At 40.6% G+C, this 23,477-nt stretch overlaps 2 protein-coding genes across 4 annotated transcripts in view; one reads left to right on the top strand and one right to left on the bottom strand.

Annotated features, from left to right (window-relative positions):
* Window positions 1-23,477, top strand: part of NOBOX (NOBOX oogenesis homeobox) — a 69,120-nt gene that overhangs the window by 15,174 nt on the left and 30,469 nt on the right. The window lies entirely within an intron of this gene.
* The window catches only part of CD9 (CD9 molecule), a 30,964-nt gene continuing 9,454 nt past the window's right edge, over window positions 1,968-23,477 (bottom strand). Inside the window, exons 1-8 of one of the 3 annotated variants that reach the window (XM_040649372.2) lie at window positions 21,440-22,351; window positions 19,508-19,610; window positions 15,445-15,542; window positions 14,179-14,253; window positions 12,691-12,783; window positions 12,046-12,135; window positions 10,144-10,227; window positions 1,968-9,486 (exon numbers count right to left, since the gene is read on the bottom strand). In XM_040649372.2, the coding sequence (XP_040505306.1) occupies window positions 9,421-9,486; window positions 10,144-10,227; window positions 12,046-12,135; window positions 12,691-12,783; window positions 14,179-14,253; window positions 15,445-15,542; window positions 19,508-19,610; window positions 21,440-21,457 (627 nt within the window). In that variant the 5' untranslated portion in view covers window positions 21,458-22,351 and the 3' untranslated portion in view covers window positions 1,968-9,420. Of the gene's footprint in view, window positions 9,487-10,143; window positions 10,228-12,045; window positions 12,136-12,690; window positions 12,784-14,178; window positions 14,254-15,444; window positions 15,543-19,507; window positions 19,611-21,439; window positions 22,352-23,477 lie in introns of those variants that run through there. The other 2 variants (XM_046904297.1, NM_204762.2) reach the window with 2 other exon arrangements.

Genomic DNA, 23,477 nt, shown 5'->3' with positions numbered 1-23,477 from the left:
CAAATGTCTCTGTGCCAGTGGGACAGCTCTACTGCACTGGGGCTGCTGCTCTGCATCCTGTCCCAGCATCTCTCCTGAGAGGGTCAAACCATGGGCTTGAGCCACAGGGTGAGGGATCCTGGCTGAGGTGCTGAGACACAATTTGCAGTCTGGGTTTTTTAACTGGAATGTAGGTATCGAAGCACTGTACACCCATCCTCTCAGCTTGTCTTCTTGGAGAGCATTTTGGTATGTCTGAAGACTTAACAATGTCCTGAGTTGGGGTCAGCATGAATTTTGAGCTGATGTGTGAGCTGCGTACTACTGACACCCCTAACCCACAAACAGAGGCAAACTGTTCGACTGCTAGGTTGTTTTCCGTGCTCTGTTTGTGACAAGAACTGAAAGTACCACATATAATTTTTGTTAGCTTCTGTCCGCAGAGCAGGCAATTTTTTTTTTTTTTTAATCAATCTGCTATTCTGGAAAGCCTCTTTCTGCTAGTGCAGTGTCCCTCCAATGCTGAGCAATGAGAGCCCTGTGTGTCCTGCAGGAGAGGTGCGATGTGAAGTTATCTGGAGGGTGAAGAGGCGCGCTCTCTGTAGGGCATTTTCACTGACAACTGTAGATTGAATGGGAAATATCTACTTGCAACAGTGCTAGGGGGCAGAAAAACAGCACTTAGCTTAGCAACTACACATAGAGTATATCTGGTGTGCAGCTACTGGAAATACCAGTATTCTACTATATGAGTGACTAGAACAGCCCTTTGAAGAGCGTCAATGTTGCTCATTAAAAGACAGATGAAAATTAAGATAACAGAGTTGAGCACTGAAAAATTAGGAAACGATGCTATAAATGTGCAGCTTCTTTTGTGCCCATCTATTATAATAGTAGGTGATCTTGTAATTAATTAGTATTTTAGCTCAAAGCCTCTGTCTCAGCCAGTGGATATGTAGGTAGTAATTTGGATTCTGGGGGGCTTTTCAGCCTGTGTATGACTGAGATCATACTTACTTTGTGTAGCTTAATTACTTACTATGTTGTTAATAATTCCTACATGGCATTTTGATGGTGCTCACAGCATTGTTAATGAGTGTTACACAGACATGAACCCTACATGAATAGGAGCCACTACTACAGTTCTTTCCTGCATCTTTCTTTTGCAGCTTAGGAATGCAAGCACAAAAATGATAAAGTTCTGAAATAGGCACTGGCATTAAACTAAGACAACAAAGCCATAACTGCATTCATAGATGCAATCTTTTTTTTTTTGTGCATGGCTCTTAGACACATCAGTTGCTGTCATTTGTTAAATAACAAGCTAAAGATTATCTTTAAAAAGCTAAAGATACTTCTCATACACACAGAAAATGAGGGATCAGCTGTGTGCCTTTTCCTGCACCACTTTTGGTCAGAAGTAGGCACTCTGTCTAGTTCTGATAACATTTGTCTTCATTACAAGACCACTCTTCCTCATTTCCTCCATGTTAGCACTTCCAATCTGCTGCCAAAGGGAAAAAGAGATCTTGCAGATCTACATCAAAATGTATGAATACACAAATTAGAGTTTTCCTTCATGTTTCTTATGACTTGAGTTTGCAATCTTAGCGGTATTTATTCTCTGTTCTTGAGTGTTGATTTTTGTTGTGGTTAAATAAGTGCTAAAATATATGTTTCATGAGGTGGGGTCACTAGCATACATAATGATCATCAGAAGGCTGGATTCTTCAATTTCATCTTTTGAGCTAATGAGCTTGCCGATAGCCCTTTTCATAGTTGTCACGGAGTCCGTGACAAGGGGGGCACTGGTCGAGGGAGGGGGGGGGGGGGAGAGAAGGAAGGAGTACCAGCAGCTTGCCACGTGACCCGGCCGACCCCGGCCACACAGCAGGGGCGCGCCCGCGGGCCGCGCGCTCCGCGGGGGGGCGGAGAAGGACAGAGAGCTAGTAGATGGGTTTAACAAAAGGAACACACGGGCGACGATCTGAGGAGGAACGGTAATTTACTAAATCCAACAAAATCAAACAAAATGAGAGAGAGAAGAGTACCCAAAGTGCGACGGAAGCACGTGCCCTTCTCCAAAGCGAGCTGAGCCAGCCACGAAGGAGAGAGAGAGACGCCCGGGGTCCTGTCCAGAGCTCCACCTCACTTCCTCTTCACGCCAAGTCCTCCAGGCATGCTGCCCCTCCCTTCCCATCAGAATACTCAAAATGCACATAAGAGGCAGTAAACGGAACCAGAACTTCCACTGGTTCACATGATGTTCTGATGTGCAAAACTGATAACAAAAAATCACCAAACCACAACAGTAGTGCCAGCATTTCAAGGCAGAAGAGGCCTCTGTATCTTTTCCTCAGATCTTCTGCATACCAATTTTTTCCCAGGTATTACGTGTTCCTGTCATGTTCCATGCCTGTCTCTGCCTTGACACCTTACTGGTCTGTCTAGGTTTTATTCTAGAGTTGTGCTTTGCATTTATGCTCCCTGTTTTGTTTAAAGCTCTGACCCTATATTCCATCCCTGTTTTTTATCCCTTTCCTTGCTTTGATGCCAGAAAGGGCTGTGAGGTGCAAGAACTGCCATCGTAGATTTGAGTACTGGTACGAGGAAAATTCACTGGCTACTCTGAGGTTCTTCATTTTTCTGCTGACACAAAACAGCGATAATAAAAGCTGTTCCAAAGCAATGATCATAACACTTGTGCTCACTTTACCACCCTGGTAATGTATAGACTTCTGTGTTCTAAATAGTTCCTTGTAAAAGAGATCACTGTATGAAATCTGTGAATGTTTTTGGACTGGAATCTCCCTTCCCCTAGGTTCAGGAAGCTAGTGAACCATAAAGTCATGCATTTTTGAAAGTCAGATTGTTCTGTGGGCTGCAACACAGGACCAGAAACAAAGTCATGGGCATGAGAACACCTGCTCTCAGTGTTGTAACCTGGCATGTCATTAATGCATCTTACACATTGCACTGTTTTGCAGTTTCTGTAGGAAGTCAGCAACACAGCCCACACCAGCAGGATACCACCTGACTGCATTAGTTAAATAGTTGCTAGACTTTAAAAAAATATATATATATATATATATTTTTTAAGCATTGGCAAAGCAACAAGTTGTGTTTCTCTAAGTTCATTGTTGAAAACATCTGAACTCTACTTGCTGAAACTTAGGTTCATATAACAACATTCAACTTGAAGCAGACAGAAAGTTCCTGCACAGACATTTGAACCCTGACAGTGATAAGGAGCTGACAACAAGGTCTGTTCACAAAAAGCATGGAGGAATAATGTGAAAAGTTACTATTAGATGCAAGACAAACTTTATGAATACATATGATGCGCCTTGTAAAGCAAAACATTACAGAAGAAAAATTTTCCAAACATTTAACAGAATTTTTCCCTATAAGTAAGCAAGGTCACGGCAGAAGCCCAGACAGAGGGCAGGTTTGCTCACAGTGTAACAAAATGCTCAAAGTGTATGGATCCCTGTTATGAAAAGGACAATAGTTGCTCCCTTTTGCACATCTGGGAAAGCTCAGGAAGCGCCTTGTGAGATTCCTGACAAAATGAGGAAAGGGAACTGATGGCAGCAAAGCCTGCAAAACTAAGTCAAGGGTGGAGCTAAACTGGCCCTTGCAAAAAGGAGAAACTTATTCTTTCTAGTGGATCTTGACATATAGGACTAGCAATCCTGCCAAAGGCAAGCACTGGACCTCACTAATTCACCTCATTTATTACTCATTAAAGCATGAATTATACTAATGGAAGATGGGTTGGATTTGACTTAGTCTGCTCACTTCCATCTACTTACACCATATTTGCCATGTTGCTTTCTTTTCAAGAGCATTTTTGATGTGCATAGCATGCAAAAACCTTCAGCTATGGTGCAGGATGAAGGCTGAAGACATTGACTGTGCAAGAGAGATTGGAGAAGGAGCAAAATCCCCTTCTGTCCCACAAGTACAGTCTGCATGTTTACATAGACCCCAACAAAAATTTAAAAAAATGATAAAAAAAAGAAAACAAATAAAAGCACAATCATTTTCTTTAGAGGAGTCTGAAGGGAGCCCTCATTGCAGTGTCCAGCTTTCTCAGAAGGGGAACAGAGGGATAGGTGCTGATTTCTTTTCTCTTTTGACAGTGACAGAATCTGAAGGAACAGCATGGAGCTATGTCATGGGAAGGTTGGACTGGGTATAAGGATGAAGTTTTTCACCAGAAGGCTCCCCAGGGAAGTGGTCACAGGCCCAGGTTACTGGAGCTCAAGAAGCGGTTGAACAATGCTCTCAGCCACTGGGTTTGAATTTTGAATGGTTCTATGTAGAACCGGGAGTTGGACTCGATGGCCTTTGTGAGTCCCTTCCAATTTGGGATATTCTATGATTCTATGTTAGTGTTTGAGGGTCTACAAATCACAGTGGTCCTATATAGTACAGAGCAGCAGCCCTATAAGAGCAGAGGTTCCTGGGGGCTGTAGTTTCCTGATACCAGAGGCAGAGCAGCTGCGCCTAGGAGACATGATGCTTAAAAAATAGCTTGGTATTTAAAGTGGACATAACATCATCTGAAGCAGGAGTTTGACTGGATACAGAAGGTCAGCTGGCTTTTTCATCCTGTGTGATGAAACACAAAGCGGGTCATCCATGTGATGGGAGAATTTTTGCAATGTCACTATACCAATAAAGCCAGTCCTAAGGAAAGGCACACAGCAGAGACTAACGTGGGCTTTGCTTCCCTCTTTCTTCTCCACACTATAATGCCATAAATCCAACAAAGGCAGCCCTGGGGCAGAGGAACATGAGGAGAAACAACCTGTCCCATAGTGCAACATGGCTGCACAGGCTTGAAGAACCAGCCTCTATCCAAAAGCAACAATGATTTTTCTGTCTCCAGTATTACTCAGAGTAAAGTCACAGAGATTTGCAAAGAATGAGTGCCATAAAAGCAGAAAACAGTAAATTCTATTGAACATCCACAGCCACTTTTAACATCTGCCTGACTGAACAGCCTCCAAGGAGCATGAATCATGACTCGCTGACAAGGAACAACATCTCTCCTCTATTGTGTGTACGAGGATGGGATGTAACCTGTAATTTGGAGGTGTTAGCTGCCCTGCTCAGCATCATTGCTGCAAGGGGAACCATGCCAGAATGTACAGCAAAGCACTTAGGCACAGTAGCAGATGAGCATCAAGGATAACAATTAAGAAGGATTCTTCTAATTACCATCCTCAAATGGTTGCAGCACTGAGGTGAGACTGTGGCTTTGGAAAAGGCTGCTGAGCACTGCCCCAGCTCTCCAGGAGCAGCACTGTATGCCTAAGCTGATGGTGCAGTTTGCATAATGTTTCACCCCTGCAAAGCCATAAAACCTCTCTCTCCTCTACCCCTGTTCTTTTCTCATACCAAGCCTCAGAGCAACAGCTCAAACCTAAAATTCTTGTCATGAGCAGGGCATGCCATGCTAAGGTTGATGCTTCATGTTGACATTGCAAGAGCCATTTTCTTTGGTGGGACAAAGCAGAAGTGCAAGCACTCAGCATGTGGTAAGTTAGCAATTAAATGACAACATGGAGAACAAGGCAAAAAATAGTTACTTTTCAGCCTGAATAGCTACTGAATGTCAAATAGGCAGCTAGAGAAGAGAAGCATTCAAACAGTCATGAAAGGCTGCCTTGTAGATTCATTTCGTAGGAGTCACATGTATGAAAGCCTGTATCCAGCAATGGAAAATCTCACTAATTATTATTGCCAGTGAAGTCTGGCAGCTGTCTAGATGTTCTAGGTTCATTTAAAAGTGAATTTTGGTAGGAATCAAGGTCCTCAATGCTGACAGTTTGAATTAGGTCAGTTCAAGTTAAGTCATTTCCCCCGGAGCTGCCAAGAGGCAGAAACCGAAGAGGTTACTATTTTATTATCATCCTAATTATATAGTGGCTGTAGGCAAAAGCCACCCTCTTAATATAGAAACACAGAAGAGTCCAGGCTGGGTTTTACTTAGCTAGTGCTTGAGCATGCTCTGCTCTGTTGGATTAGCAGCTTTCCCCTGAGGGAGCGAAATCCCCTCACTAGGCCTCTTGGGGTCCCAACAAGGCATTCCCCACAAATGGGAATTTGACTCATGTTTAGCAGTATGATTTCAGTCCCTATCACTGTTTTCCATATAGCTCCCCTCCTAGTTGCTCCTAGCCCAGATCCTATGACATTTACTTGAACTGTAGATCCAGCAGGAAAACTGGAATAGGGCAGATGTACAACCATTTCACAGGAACTGTCTGCAAATGCTCTACAGTATTTGGGCTGATAGGTGAAAGGGATACAGAATCATCCTGATCCAGATAGCCTGTCAATTTAAGTTCATGGTGTTGCTGCTGAAGCATTTCCTTTTTCAGGTCACACTGTAACTAACAACAGCACCCCACTGTCAGATATTCTCTACCCCCCTTAGAAATAAACCTATTAATTGGTGAAATATAGTCAGAATACAATCTGACAACTCTTTCCACATTGAGACTGTTAGGCTCGCACCTCTCTTTTACTGGCAGCTTCTTCCCGCATCCCTCACTGTTTCCACAGTTCAGGGATCTGCTGTTATTTTTTCCTTGCACTTGACTCAATTACTAATATGCTAGGACTCCCTTAAAATGACAATATGCTGTACCACAGTTGTCGTTCCTAGATCCACTATAAAAAGGAACCTCTTCTGTAGTGATGTGTTGCTCCTGTGCAAAACCCAAGCTCTCCCCATGTTAGTGCACTTTGTGCCAACACTGCCAACCATGCAGCACCCCCCTTAATTTGTGAGGCAGGCTAGGTCTGAGTTTTTAAAAGTGGTCTAAAATATTTTTCTTCTAGCATGAATACCTCACAGAGAGCCTCAATCCAGTCCAAGAACTTTGTAAGGTTTGGCCAAGTGGCAAGGACATGTTTTCTTGGGTTCACAGCAGCAGATATGTTGGTTGCTTCTTGGAGCAAGTTTCCATATTTTATGTACTCCTTTTCCCAGCTATCATTGGCTAGCTTACAACAAATAAATAGCCATATCCTCTGGTGGCTTGGCTTCATTTTCCTTTGATTTTCCTCATAGCAGTGGATAGCAGGCAAAACTTGCAGCAACTTCAGAGGAATGCAGTGCAAAGCTTATCAATGTTTCCTCACAAACACAGCAAAAACTAGCAGCAAGCTATGCTCTGCCACATGTATTTCAACAGCTCATATTGTCTTTGCCTGTCATTCATCTGACAGTACAATAGTCAGTGTTATGTTAGTGCCTTACACAGGACTTACCCCCATTATCAGTTACCACCTCTTATGATATGCCATTCCAAGCAAGTATCCTTCAGATACACCTAATCTGATCTGAAGATGGGAAACTCACCCTCTGCTCAGAGGGACAGAGGGACAGTACAAAGCCTTTTTTTTTTTTTTTTAATTAGGAAAAAAAAAAGTGGTATTACCATTAATTAGAAGCAAATTCTTCAGGAAATCTGTCCCAGTTGCTGCCTGAAAAGCCAGCTGCCTCAGAAGCAGTTGTTTGAGATGCACTGATTTGATATCAGCTTTAAGAACTTAGGAGGACTGCAACCAGATTTTATACCTATAATTCATGTTCTTGCTAAAAGAAAAGTAATAATCAAGTAACCATCAGTAACTATAATCAGCTCTATTTGAAAGAAGGTTTACAGAAAACTCAACCAACACATACAGAATGTTCAAGGGCTGAAGGTTGGGTTGCAGTACTTCCAAAAAGAGTTGGATGGCAGACAAACATGAAGTGTTACCATAAACACTGTGGTTAAGAAGGCAGTGTTGTAAGATAAAGACTAATGTGTACAGAAAATGCTCATTTAGGTTCCTTAGAAAACAGGTGCAAACTTATCCTTCCAGCTATTCAGTTGACTTCTGCATCAAGTTTGAGAGCTACCACCACAGCTAATGCTATTCACCTGCACTCCTGCTAGCAACAACATTATCTCATTAGCTTACAACTGAGTTCATTCAAGTCTTAAACTAAATGCATGCTTCTCACTTCCTTTAGATTGATCTTTTTTAGGAATGCACTATGAAATAGAGCATAGAGAGGACAGCTTAGTATTTGCATAAGGCTTTGAATTTATTAACTAAGGCAAGACATCCAGGTATTAACCTATTGCTACAAGTGGAGCCCCAGCCCTCCACAATTCTGACATTTCCCGTGTCAAAAGAGAACATCCTTACAAGAGAAAAGTGGGAAGTGCTGAAAAAAATTGAAGTACACAGATGACAAAGGTCAGAAACTCCTAAGAACATATCTGAGGTGCTACAGCAGAACACAGTATGCAGGTATAGCACAACAGCTGGTAAAGCCTAAGGTTTGTATCTCACCAGGAGATATTTTAAACACTATAAAGGCCATTTAGATTGTAAGGACAGGAAAACTAGTAACTTCTTAGCTAGAATTTCCACAGTAACACAGTTGCTCTCTCCCATTTCTACTTTTGGTCTGAAACACAACAGCCACAGTGCTAGTTGCTGCTATGAGCAGTGACTGCAGAGTACTACGTTAATTTCTAGTATAACTTTTGTGTTCCCTCTCCAGAATTTGAGATTTGGCCCTTAAGATTGTATACGTCACTAGTGTTGGACAGACAAAGCACACACTTAGCTACTGAGAAAAATCTTATGAGTACCCACTATAGGAATTTGCCTTATCAAGACACTGAGGCCATGTCAGATGCCAGGGAACAGTTATGCCAGGACACAGGCTAAGAAAGCCCACCTGGCATCAGAGGAGAGCCTAGCACAGCAGGGTACCACTGCCTGTGTATCATCAGTATGACAGTTATCCTTTTACATTTCATATGAAGATGATGTTGTTGCAGCAGTAAGAAAAATATAATTAATAACTGGTTTTGTTCATGCACTGAAAAAAGGAGAGATTATGAGACCTTCCACAATATTTACCAATAAAGCAGATCATGAATGATCTTTGCATTCTTTGGAATTACCTTCTAAAATTACATCAACATAAACATAAAATCACTGAATGGTTTGGGTTGGAAGAGACCTTTAAAGAATGTCTACTTCCAACCCCCTGCCATGGGCAGGGGCATCTCTCACTAGACCAGGTTGCTCAGAGCCCCATCCAACCAGGCCTTGCCCCGTCAATGATTTTCCCCAAACATAAAATACATCTTACTCTTTATTAAGTATCAAATTGCCTTAAACATAAATATATCCAAACTACATAAGTTTCAAGTAAAACAGATGTTTTGTGTACAGTATTCATCTCGAGTCAGATATAACTTTATCATTTTAACCTATAGCATAAAAAGCAAATCTACACCAGTACCAAATAAAGCATTAAAAAGGTAACATACAATTTTCTTTTAGAACTGCTTTGAGAACACTAGAGTTAGTGACAGATTTTATAGTGCAGACACCTTGGATTTACAGCTCTTAGACCATTTCTCTGTTTCTGCGGATAGCACAGCAAAGAACCATACTGAATATCATGCCAAAAATCTGTAAAGAAAACAAACTCATTAGAAATCAGAGTGGGGAAAAAGCATTCTTATCAAGATGCAGAGAAGTGTAGATACTGCCTGGCTCAAAATCCATGCTAACAATTTACTCTGCAGTTTATGGCCCCAAGCCTCCTTTCCCTCTGATCCCCAAATTCCAGTTAATTCTCACCAATCCCCCTTACCCTCAGTACTTCAAAACAGATCAACTACAAATTCAAGTCAATCTCTTAAATATCAGATCTTTGCATCATACTTTATTGTATCTGCATCATATTTGCCTCCCAAGAAAGGAAACAAGTGCCAATTTTTTTTATTAGCTGTTATTTCAGACTTCTAGTCAATTTGAGAGGAAATAAACAGTTCATATTGCCAAGCTCATGCTTTCAACCTGCACACCCCACACTCACTCAATACAACTTAGCCAATGCTAAAGCTACAAGGAGGCATATCCTAATCCAAAGTAGAAGCATAGAGTGCCCAGGCACCCCACCCACCAAGTTCTCAAGGACCCACAGCATACAACTTTATCTTACAGGTATTTATGATCAGCAGACTGATCATAAGCTCAGTCTGTAGTTAATGTCTGGCACTGTTCAATAGACTTGTCATCTAAGCACCCTTGGCCAGCCAGCAACCCTCTAATCTGCAAACTCACCATTATCACAGCAATACCAAGGCCAACTGCTCCAATGACATTCAGTTTTGAATTAAAGACATCATCAATGGCTTTAGGGCATGGCTGAAAGGAAACCATATTTGTTAGTGTTTCATGCATATTGAAACACTGATTTGTTTGCTTGTTTGAGCTTACCTGCTGACTACAGTAGACTACACCTCTGACCAAGTCTACTTGCTATAGAGACAAAGATTTAACTCTCAAAAGCTGCGTAGAGCTGGCCTTTTTTTTTTTCTTCCAATATCTTTCTGGAGATCTATGCATATTCCAGTATAAAGTTGTTAGAGAAGTTTAAATCTGAGTGCAACCCTCTTAAATGTACCTCATCAAAAGCAGCATTCCCTTGTGAAAAGTGTCAGTCAGTCAGATATGGTGCAACAGTTGTTGCACCAGAGTTTGCTTATTACTAATGGCTGTCAGCACTTAAGCTGCAGTACTGCTCAGCCCTTCTCAAAACAAATTTGAGGACAGAGTTCATACTTCTAACTACTCTCATATCTTTACAGACATCCCATAAATACATGGTGCATATGAATGAGGGGATTTGCATTGCTTGTGTAAGTACTAGGCTGTGTGCAGATTCATACCAGTGCCTGTTTAAAGTTACCAGGACAACAAATTACAACTGCAACTAAAAAGGATTTTAAGTAGCCTTTTCCCCTTCAAGGTGCACAGTAGCCAAGAAAAAGAATAAACTTTTGCAGAGGTACAAATCTAAGATATTAGCAGTTGGTCAGTCTCATCCCTCCGCCTATCCTATCCCGATGAGCTGCTACATACCACTTATTTTATTGTTTCATATCTGGGCACAGAAGACTGATTAGAGGATTAAGGGAATATAACATCAAGAATGAATCAGTTAAAGATTAGTACTATATTGATTTTTCTGGTTTAAGTAATGCTATCAGCCAGCCAGCCACACTATTATATCCTTTTAGAGTCTACAATTTTTTTTTTTCCCTACAGCTGGGACTAAGCCCTCAACACCTTACAAGAGGAAGTCAGTAGTCCACACTGAAACAGAATAACAGCAGACAAAACCTACATACTTCCTCAGTTACACTCATGTAGTATAGCAGACAGGCTGTATGAACAAAACTAAAGATTGAATCTCAATACAGACTGAAATGTCTCTGGCAGGTGTTTGAAAGCACAAAACTATCTGTAGAGAGAGGTAGAGAACAAGTGATGCATAAACAAGTCAAGACATGAACCAAAATCTCTGCGTCGTAACAAACTCAGTTTCTGTGGGAGAATTGTACAGGCTCTCCCAGAACATAAAGATCACAAAGCAGTCATAAGGACTTCAGGAAGAGAGTAGAAAACTATAAAAGTGCCTCTCCTGTCTATGGCTTGCAGGCATCACTGCAGTACTATTTCAACACTGGAATCTGATTCAGAGAATTTGTTTATGATATAACCACCCAAGCAAGACACCAATGCACTACCTACCCTATTTCCCCGTTTCAAAAATGGAAAATTTCTCACTAAAATTTCAGACTTGCTCCCTTCTCATATTCTCCTCCCTAAGGAAGAGAGGCAACAGCTTTAGTGCATATCAGGAAGGCACTTTATGATAGCAGCAGTGCAGACAACAGAACTCTGGAGTGTTTTATGTGAAGTTTTTGCATTGATTTGTTCATCATGCCCCAGAATTTGATGACATAAGCTAGAACACTATGCAGAGTACTGATTTCCTGCTGATTTCACTTGTTCCTTCTACAGGGAGACTGTAGATTTTCTACAAGGGGATTGATTGTGTGGATAGGCTGCCTGTCAAGAATGACAGGCATTTTCCATGGACTGCAAGGTTTTATTCAGAGGCCTGTTTCTCATTCTACTTATTTGGTAGAGATACTGGAGAGTTAAGTTATGAGTTACCATTGTAGTAAATGACTCAGGCAAGGTCTTCTTTGGACAGGATTCCATCAACTGCTGCTCAAGACCTCCAGTAATACCACAGCAGTTCAGCTACAACAGAAGACAGGAGAAGAAAACCAAGTTACATTTTTTTCCTCTCTGTACTTGCTTAAAGGAAGAGCTAGATTACATTAGCTATTATTACACACCTTATGCAGCTTGCTTAGAAGTCCTGCAAATCTGATTAATGTAAAAGGCTTTTTAAAACAAGGTTTATAGCAAAAGATAAGATTCCAAAGGTAAGAGCTTAATGCACACACCCAAACACCCCAGTTTTGGGGGCAGCCTGGTATTCCTTACAGGTGAAAGATGAACTTCTTAAACACATGTGACTATACTTTGGTACCTTCAGATCAGTGCTAAAGCTCTAGAGTTTCTCAGCTTGCTTTTAAATTTATTTAGGAAAAGAACTAGTCTTACTTATTTCAAAGGGAAAAAGGTATACTGAATTCACTAATGGTACACAAGAAGAGCTGCAGTTTGTTACTAATGCTCCTTTGGTTTCTTCTAGTTAGTAAGGTACTAGATTTGTACAGGACTCTGGATGTTTTAGAGAACAGTGTTAAACAGTATTACTACCTAGCTTAATACTAACTACGTACTTACAGCAAAATGGAATGCTTTCAAGATTTCTCTGGCAGCTGGTTGAGATCTCTTTTCATAGGTTTCTCTGTAGAAGTCCTGTAACTCTTCGACAATCTACAAGATAGATAGTTGTATTCTATTAATGTTTTATCTTGATTAATAATTTGTTTTGGATAGTCATTAAAACTTCTACAATCCACAATACATGGCCTTTTGACATACAGAAATAGAGGGTGGAAACAGGGTGGACAGCATTACTCATCTGGAACAAGTAAGCCTAAATGGTATATTCACATTAAAAGCTTGACCCAAACAGATAAGCTTCACAGCTTCCCTTCAGAACTATGAGCTCCTAAGAGGATTGAGAAAACTAAGTTTTCCCCATTAGTTACACAGAATTATTTCCTACTCATTGGTGTACTCCAGAAGTCACTACATTTCCCAGTTGCATAATATAAGCAGCAAAACAATCCTAAACCAAGTACTCAATTTGAAAACAAACAAAAAAAATCTGAGTGTTAAAAAGCAAAATTGAATTCTGTTCTACAAAGTATATCCGAAGAGTTTCAAATATTTCTGCTGTTTCTAAATGTTTGCCAAAAAGTCTAGAGCCAAACCTACATTAGTTTCCCTGGCATAGGAGGTCAGTACTCCCACATCTACCAACATCTCTACTCTTGTGGCCTGTAGCACCTTCACATTGGCTAGTTTTGCTCGCATGAGTCTGGTGATTAAGCATAAAGCCCTCCTATTCCTGAACTTTTAAAGCAGCAATAATCCATGGTACTCCCAGCCTGAGTGGTATGGAAGGCCTCACCACAGGACCTGCACCAAAAGTGCAGCCAGCTCAGTGCCTTGTTGTTATGTAAACTCACACAGTGATTAGGCAATATTCAGAGCATGTGAACATCCACAGTGGTAAAGGAGATATCTGAGGAGTCTATCAACTTAAGGCAAGAATACAGAACAGTCATGGCTTAGATATGATATTTAGCCTTTAAACAGCAAGCTCCTTCCTAGAAATGGTAAAACCTTATTGAAGGCTTGCTTCATTTCGCAGTGCAGACACTCAGAGGGCAACAACTGTAAGGGAACACTGCAAGGGACAACAGCACCTTGGGTTCTGGCCTCTCTGCTACAGTCTTTTTCATTCTTAGTACTTAATTTCTCATATTTGGCTGCAACAAGCCTTCTGCCTCTTCCTCCAAATTACAAAGTTAATCAATATTTGATTACTACTGGTACACTTTTCACTAGACATCTACATTTCCATAGGCACACAGTCCTCTCAAATTTAAAAAGAAGCTGTCAAAGGACAGTATTAAGGGTTAAGAAAACTACAATATAGTTTAAGACCTGCAACTTTGGGAAAAATCTTTGTATTTAGAAGCTGTGACATTGAAAAAATAAGAAACTAACAGACATGGCCTTTCAAGTGAAGAACACTCACTCTGAGGTCTCAGATGAGGTTTTGTTGATCACTTTGGTCATTACTTAACAGCAACCTACCTTTTCTTTATTTGCAAATCCCCAGATGGCAGTAGCAATTTCAAGGGCAAAAATCACAAAGAGGAAGACGAAGAACTAGAAGAGAAAGATCACATCATTAACCAACACAGCACTAAAAAAACAAACAAACAACACCACTAACAGTAGCAGACATCTTTGAAAGCTTGTTTGGTCCCCAGTGTTAAGCTTTGTGGGAATTATCACTCAACCTGCTTTTAGCTGAAGTTCTGAAACTCTGGTTGAAAATAGGGAATAGGACATACACTCAACACTTCCTCCTGCCAGCATCAATAAGCTTGGTAATGTTTTCCCAGCAGCAGTCTTGCTTTTTTTGATCAGCGTTAAAATTAAAACCAATTATTTGTTAACTCAGACTTGAAGTTACACAGGTCACACAGATGTCGTATAGGTAACACGCTTTCTCTGGTTTGTCACCGTTATTGCTCTATGAGTCATAACTTAATACCTAGCATGCCACCTGAAAGCCCTCCTTCAGAGCTAATAGTCACTTGTGTTAAAAATAGAAGTAACAGCATGTTCAATTGACTATCAGTTCCAGAACACTGACCACTTAAAGGCACTTCAAAAAGAGGTGTTCAGAATTACAATAATGGACTAGAGGCATAATTTTTCAAGGAAGGTGAAGTTTCTTCCATTACACAGGAAGTGAATTATTTTTCCACCAACTATAGTAGTCTTATTAACCACATCTGGTTATTTGGATTAGTAGTTCCACAATAGGTACAGACACGCTTGAACTCAGTAAGTCCCAGCAGTCTAAAAACAATGGGGTTACTCTCCAACAATTGACTTGAACACTTTTCAACTAGACTAGTTTATACCATGATTATGAACAGCAGAAGTTTGCTATTTTGAGGTTCATATAATACTCCAGTACTGGTCTCAAATATCTAAACAAAGCATTCAGAGTTTAGGACAAATTGTTTATTAAACAACATTAGTCTTACCAAAATTTTAGTTCCGCATTTACACATTCTCCCATTCTCTTGATACCTCAGTGTCTGAGTGTCATTAACTTGGTCATTTTGCATTCAAATGTAACATACATTTTGATTTAGTGCCGGAAATGGAAACTAAACATCATTATTTAAACATTTCAGCATTATGTAAATGACCATAAATTAAAACACTGTAAAACCCATCCAATTAGCATCTCTTCCCTTTTACTCCACAGCCAACATAGCCCTTCCTTTCTGACCACATTGCTAAGTTTAAACATTACTTTTTTTAAGCACTCATGCTTACCAGTCCAAGCATACACTGTGATTCCTGCAATGCACCACAGCATCCCAAGAAGCCAACCAGCATCATGAGTGCACCAGCTCCAATTAGGATGTAAACTCCTAGGAAGGAGAGGAAACATTCATACAAACTAGTTGAATCCTCAGCAGCAGGTTAGTTGCTCTATAAATAGCTTTTAAAAAATTTGTTGTTTCAAGCAAAAAGGGAGATGAGCTTAGTTTTCAAAGTAAGTATCTCAAAGCTTGTGGAAAAGTTTTATTAATAAAAGAACTTCAACTTACAACAGCTGATGTGCACCACTGCTGCAGTTTCACAGATTTTAGAAAAAGCACAAGATAAAGCCATCCAAATAAAACTATAAGCACACTTAAAATTGGCTCAGAGACTAAATAATATACTTTTTGGATAAAAGTGTTGCAGTTAGCTGGAACTAGTGATTTATCAATATCTCAGAATTCCTGATGCCTTTCAGTACCTGTTCTCCTGATGCAAGCAGATAGTACAGTCATCTGTCAAAGCTTTAAATCCTTTTGTACCCTACTTGTCTGTCAGGAATTACCAAACTATTATACCAGCCACAGTGCCATATTCAGTTGCTTAACATGACAGCCTTTCTAACTAAAAGAAGTTCAACATCTTCTGCCTTTTTGAAAGCAGATACTTGTTTAAATCAAGTGGCTAAATCTATAGATTATTTTGCCCAGAATTTAAGTAGCAAGTGTTAAAGCAGAGAGAGCAAACAGTTCTGGATTAAGTACTCCTATGCCCAAATACCTCCTAATCTTGGGAACTGTCAAATTAAGAATTACAGCTCTTCAGCTGCTAGCCACTAAAAGCAATAACGGATAGCTAGGAAAACACAAGTCCCATGGGATGGCTGGCAAGTATCAGTTTGGTGGTGAAAAATGATAGAAATACTAACACAACATATGTAAAATTACTTCGACATTCCATAGAATCATAGAATAGCCTGGGTTGAAAAGGACTATAATGACCATCTAGTTTCCACCCGCCTGCTACGTGCAGGGTTATCAACCACTAGACCAGGCTGTCCAGAGCCACATCCAGCGTGGGCACGCCCTGCTGTGATGCTGGGGCCAGCCGAATTGTGCGGCAAATTGCTGGTACGCCTTCCTTTTTTTTCTTCGCCATTTTGTCTCTCTTTTATTTTCTGGGCCTGTGCCCCCCTTAACATGGACTCGCATAAGTCCGTGACACCCCAGTAACTGATCTTTGGGGAATCACAGAATGGCCTGGGTTGAAAAGGACCAGAGCTACATCCAGCCTGGCATTGAATGTATCCAGGGATGAGGTATCCACAACCTCCTTGGGCAACACAAGTTTGTCACCACCCTCTGTGTGAAAAACCTCCTCCTAGTATCCAACCTAAACTTCCTCTGTCCTGTTTTAAAACCATTCCCCCTTGTCCTGTCACTATCCACCCTCGTAAACAGACATACCCCCTCCTGGTTATATGCTCCCTTCAAATACTGGAAGGCCACAGTGAGGTCTCCCCAGAGCCTTCTCTTCTTCAAGCTAAACAAGCTCAGTTCCCTCAACCTTTCCTTCCTCTGCACCCACTCCAAGAGCTCCACTTCTTTCTTGTGCTGAGACCCCCAAGCCTGGACACAGTACTCCAGATGGGGCCTCACAGGAGTGGAGTAGATGGGGACAATCACCTCCCTCTGCCTGCTGGCCACTCCTCTTTTAATGCAGCCCCGAACATAGTTGGCCTTCCAGGCTGCAAGCATAAACTGCTGGTTCATGTCCAGCTTCTCTTTCTATCAATACAGACAAGAAGTATAGTTCATGTGTTCAGACCCCAATCAAACATTGGTTTAAGAAAGGCTGTCTTTAGCAAACCAGTAGGTATTACATGCCAAAATGAGCATCTAACTTGATTAAGCCTATGCAAATGATTGTTCTTATCAACAATTATAGCACTTTGTAAACTCAGTTGAAACTTTTCCCATTGTGGGGGGAAAGAAGTTCATAAGAACCTCTTATTTTAAATTTTACTTATAGTAGAATAGAAGGCCTTTGAGGTAACTTCATAGAACTATAGAAGGGTTAGAAGGGACCTTGGAGTTCCAATCCTCCTGCTATGGGCATGAGTCACCTTCAACACCTGTAGGAATGAGGCGTACACAACTTCTCTGGCTAGCCTGTTCCAGTGCCTCACCACTCTGACAGTTTCCTTCAAACTTCTAACCTAGATCTTCCTTCATTTAGTTTAAAAAATTAAAACTATTAAATAAATAATTATTTTTTAATAATTTAATTTTACTATTAAATTAAAAAATTCTATCACTCTCAGACTGTGAAAAACATCAGTCTCCCTTCTGCTTATAAACTCTCTTTGTTTTCTTATTAGCTGCAAGCTGGCAGATTCTTTTAACCTCCTACTGAAAACTACCGCCAGTCATTAGCTCTGTAAAAAAAAAAAAAAAAAAATCAAACCATTAATTCTTACTAATCTGTTTCTAAACTCAGTTTAACCTACAGACTTTAAATAGGTTTGTTTCACTGTATTCAGCCGTAGTCTCAAACACAACATTACAAAACTGCCATAAATTTTAGGAGGTGAAAGGGTTGTCTTAGATTACTCAAAATTCAGCTCAGCTAAGCTTATCTCTCTTTCCCACCCAAAGTCCAGTTAGAAGCATCTGGAAATCTGGGCAGCTGCAGGAAGAACCCACTCTACTATGGTAATGCACAAGTAGATATTGTTTATCCCAACTACTGTTTCTAAAAAACTCAACTCAGTACTAACAGTATTCTCTGCAAGACTACATGGTACCCAAAAGCTATCGTGCAAACAGCACATACCAAGATGGCTTACATTGTCTTCACTGACACCACAGATATGTTCAGATGCTGAAAACAATTTAAGTAGCTAAATCACAAGAAAGTTGCCTAAGACAAACCTGCTGGGGATGGCTAATGAATGATGTAGCCAGTACAGGCCACAAGCCCATGTGCTATATGAAGTATACTGACACAAAGTATGTGTGTACAACAAGCATCCAAGCATAACATGGCAACGCATGCATGAAACAGATATTTTAGTTTTCTTTGTATGCAGTTGTTTGGGCCATTCAAGCTCAGCTACACTGTTTCAAGAAGGTTTTGAGCATCTACTGATGGTAACTGAAGGAACACCTTCTGTCCAAGCCCGACAGTGGCTGTAGAGATGAAGATCTTGAGAGTTACTTAAGTGAGATTTTTAAGACATCATCTTTACCACCTACTTGACAATCAAGGTGTCCCATGCTTTGTTTGCAGGAAGCCTAGACTGAGATCTTACTAGATCAGAAAATACCAAGGAGTAGATTCTACCTGGCCTAAAACTATATTGATCTAGGTTGACTGTAACAGATGCTCAAAGATTAAGACACTGTATACCTATACTGGAAAGGATGTACAGAGAGCTGTAGGAATTTCACAGTAGCATGTAAATTTCTTCAGAGATGGGAAGGGATGCAGTTATGGTTTTGTATAACTTGTCAATTCAGGGAAAAAGTACTTATTAATGTCACTAATAACTTATTTTAGAGTGAAATCTGACTGACTTATCTGTGAGAAGCATCAGGAGGACACATTTCCCGGGCTTATCAGGAGTTCCCAAGTGCTTACTGACAGCATGCAGAGCCAACCACCACTGCTGTTAGCACAAGGGCTCAGAGCACCAGCAAAAGCAAGGTCCTCTCAGCCGAACAGATATTGATTAGGACTGTTTTGTCTTTAGCCTTAAAGAAAGTAGCCAGGGACTCAAACTGCACCAGGGAAGGTTCAGGCTGGATGTTAGGAAATACTATTTCTCTGAAAGGGTGGTCAGGCACTGGAATGGGCTGCCCAGAGAGGTGGTGGAGTCACTGACCCTGGAGGTATTCAAGGAACGCTTGGACGTTGTGTTGAGGGACACAGTTTAGTGAGAACTGTTGGTGATGGGTGAATGGTTGGACTGGATGATCCTGAGGGTCTTTTGCAACCTTTGTGATTCTATGATTCTATGACTCTGTGAGCAAAACAGTGATCTATCCCATTAAGTTATTGCATAACTTACCTGTATAGAATGTCATGTTGTTGGATTCCAGTTCAAAGATGCTTTTGGTCTGCACATCAAATCGAAGCCACAGTCCAATTGCAAGAACTGCTGTTCCTGCAAGCTGTAGGAACAAGTTAATAAAACCAATCAATACATTCACCCTACCAACACCAGAATTAATCACAGGATTTAGTGCTGTTATTTAACAAGGTGGTGCCAGAACCAGCATGAAGACAGGGATATCAAAACAAGACTAAAGTCAATTCCTGATGTGAGGCATCTTGTTGACAGATCTGTTTGCATATTAAAGTACAACAAGAGAACAATGCCATGATTTTTTTTTTTTTAATACTGAAAATACCCTAAGTTTACAGAAGTGTCAAATATCAGATATTCCATTGACTATTCCACCCATGTTTTATTCCAGCTCACTAATGATACTGCATGGCTAACAGATCTTACATACTCATTATGAAGGACATGTATAATGTAAAGAAAAGCACTTCACCATGTGTTATAGGGCCAGCTAAAATTGTTAGCACATTAAACACTGATGATAGTTCAGTGTACTGCAGTACTGACTTTAGAAAGAACGATCTCATTTGTAAAGCAGGAGCAAAGATACAATAAGTTATCACACCAACAGGAAGTAGAAAATAAAGGTGGCTAAAACAGCAACACTGCTGTGTGCTGACACAGAAGAACACAGTCAAGCTTTAGGTAATATTTAGCTTTGGGACATATCATTTTTGCCTGTGTGACTCTAGGTTCCTTTTGACATAGGACTTGTGTTTGTGGCAAGCATGTGCTTTTCAGGTTTTTTTTTTATCTGAACAGCATTTAACTATCAGAACAAAAGCTCAAAAGAAGGAATACAATACATATACCAACACACAATACAAAAAAAAGGTTTATGAAGATGAATAAGCTTAAAGCTTAGCAAGTTCAGAACTCCACTTAGGCTGAGCATGCATGAAAATTAAAAAAAAAGCCTTATCTTTGAAAAGTCCCTTCTAGAAGGCAACACATTCTTGAGTTGCCTCCAAAAAATGGGGAGGTGTTTACTTTCAAATGCCAACTTTAAACAAGAATATGGAAAGAATTCCCACAGAAGGCATGTGGACACACTCAGACACCATGCCTAACCCTTGGCCCTATGTTTTCTCCAAAGAATGAGAACTTGTTCTCTTAGAGGAACATTGCTATTTACTGAAGGCAGGCATACCCTGGTTGCCTATAGCTATCTATTCTAACCTCTTAGGTTTTCTCTCTCTCTTTCTCAAGAAAAGAAAAAAGCTTTCAAGACTGATACTGAATAAAGGGTCAAACTAAGAAAAGGTTCACTGGGAAGGTATCACCCTTACAACTTTTCACCAGAAAACATCTCAACTCAAGTCTTCAAGAGCTCAGGTACCACTGAGGAAAAGTGAGACAGGCAGCTCTCAGAAGCCAAATTAGCTGGAAAAAAAAACAGCACTGTCTGTACAGCAGACACATGCCCGCCAAGCCTGAGCCTGAGAAGAGCTATAGGGTTGAGACTGGGAAAAAGATGAATTGATACATAATGTACAGAACTAAACCCACACAAAGGTTTCCAAACCTATGCAAATGATATTTAGTGCCATGTGCATAGGTACAGACTTAGTCATAATACATAATATAGCAAGAACAAAGCCTGCATAGAGCCAGAACCTCCCTTGTTAGAAGTATGCTGACAGAATAACTAAATCACACCACTGATGCAATATCCAAATGTAATAAGGGTGTGTCACCTCTACATACTGTACAGTTGCACCATCCTAAGGAAAGAGATGCTGCCAAGGGGACTGCAGGGAGAGAAGTTCCTGCTCTATGTAGCACTCCCTGCCACAGCATTGCTTCGGAAAATCCTTGGCAATCTCAAATACTAGAAAGGCTTGGTGATAGGAAAAGCCTATACTTACAGCTTACCTTCCAGTCACCCAACATTTAATTCCCTGATAGAGCCCTGCGTTCTGGGGTCATTCAATCTTCAGCTTTTATAGGTATCTAGTTCTGAAGTGCTAGGAGAAAAACCTACTGCTTCTTCATGCCTTCCTGAGAACTCATGAACTGTAGAGTTCAAGAGTGCCTGGCTGCGTGCCACTATATATTTCTGCTGTTTGACAAGCGCCAGCCTTCAAGCAGAGTTCAAGGGCTGTGCTGCAAACAGAACAGGGCACAGTAAGGGTTTGCAGAACTTAAACGGTGTTTATAATCCAGCAGATCTTTATTTGTGAAGGAAGTAAGAACACTACATCAAGTAGACACTCTTGCAAGTCTAAGCAGAATGTTCTATTAATGTTTCAGAGAAAGAAACTGCTTGATTAATGTTAGGAAGTCTTGACATACTTGATATGGATCCTTTCAAAGAAGCTTAATACACACCCCAAGCACTATAAACAAAGTGCAGTGTGGTATTTTCTCCTTTGGAATGTAGCTATCTTGAGAAAAAAAAATACAAACAGGATGATCACAGGCCACCAGTGAACAGCTCAGTATCACTGAGAACTGCAGGATTAAAAGTGATCTCTCTCATCGTGGTACACTTCCAAAAGTGACTTTTGCATCCATTTCACAAAATGGAAAAACAAATCCATTTCCCTTATGATCTTCCTACCCACAATGACAACTGAAATAAAAATGGAAATTTTAAAGCCAAAGGTAAAAAAAAAAAAAAGTTAAATATGGAATTACTTTCATTAAAACAAGAGTTAAATAAGATAGGGCACTAACTTGTGTCTCAGAGGAAGAAGCAGGCACAGCCCCACTGTACTCTTGCAGGCAGCAGCAACTGCTCAGGCTCCAGCTTACCATTAGCACTTAGGAAGCATTTCTGCTCCCTGTTGCTACTTCAGTAGCTGTCAAGTGAGTTTGGTAGTTCTATTTCTCCTCCCTGACATAGGTATTCAAGATCCCCCGCCCAGGATACCTGGAAGCTGAACTTTCCGATGGTAGATCATCTGCTAAGAGGTGGGTTTTTAAAATGTTTTCTCAATTTAACAGATGAACTTCTGCATTGTCATGTGAGTTCAGTAATTCCAGATATTTCTAAGTACAAATAACCTGTACTGAAACAGGACATTTAACAGAGAGAATAGAACTCTCTCTCTTCCTGCAGCTAGCATTCTGTGTCCATAAAACCTACAAAAATAAACCAGTATGTGCTTATTAAAGATATTGTAGTAACAAATATTGGCAAGAGTACCTGGGAGACAGTTTCACCAGTCTGAACAAAGTTTGTCGTTAAAAGGGATATTATTTACTTACTGTATTAGAAACAAGTTTGAGGCAGCAAAACTCCAGTACTAAGTTCAAGTGTACTAATAATCACAAGCATACTACGGACATTCCTGCAAGCTAAGCTCCTTTTCTATAACCGCTATTAAGCATCTTAAAGTCCTCAGCTTATTTCTTCTCAACTCATCTCTATTCTATAGTGACAAAGTACAAGGATAAAAATCCCTGATCATTCCACCTCTACTTTAATGGAGGATTCTTGCTTGCATGCGATGTCAAAAGTGACATCTCCATTGCTCTAAACATTCTGCTCCTACATACATCCTTCCACCAGTTGCAAGAGGGGAAACAAGCAGCCTTTCCAGCCTTTTTCCACCCCCCTTCCTTTGCAATTCTGTGGCTCACACAGCACAGAACTACCACTAAAACTTCTCTCAAGCCAGCCTATTACTAAGGGCTTATGTATCTATGGGTGTGACACAGCCTTGCATCTCCAAAACAATGCTTTTAGCCTTCTATGTCACAAGACATAGCTGACAAAGCATCTGTGTCATGGTAGAGATTTGCTCTGTATTTAAGATGAGTAACCGCTGATCTATTCTGGAGGCAGAAGTGACAATACTCTGCCTTCTATACACCATATTTGGGTTGGCTTCAGTATTGCCTTAGAGTTTTCAAGCCACTTCCACTGTGATTTCCCCCTCCCCCACAAAGCCATCTGAGGTTTCAT

This window comes from Gallus gallus, chromosome 1, assembly GCF_016699485.2.
Source record: "Gallus gallus isolate bGalGal1 chromosome 1, bGalGal1.mat.broiler.GRCg7b, whole genome shotgun sequence".
Classification (NCBI taxonomy): domain Eukaryota; kingdom Metazoa; phylum Chordata; class Aves; order Galliformes; family Phasianidae; genus Gallus; species Gallus gallus.
Note: the sequence above shows the minus strand (reverse complement) of the source record. Positions and strands in the feature narration are given on the sequence as shown.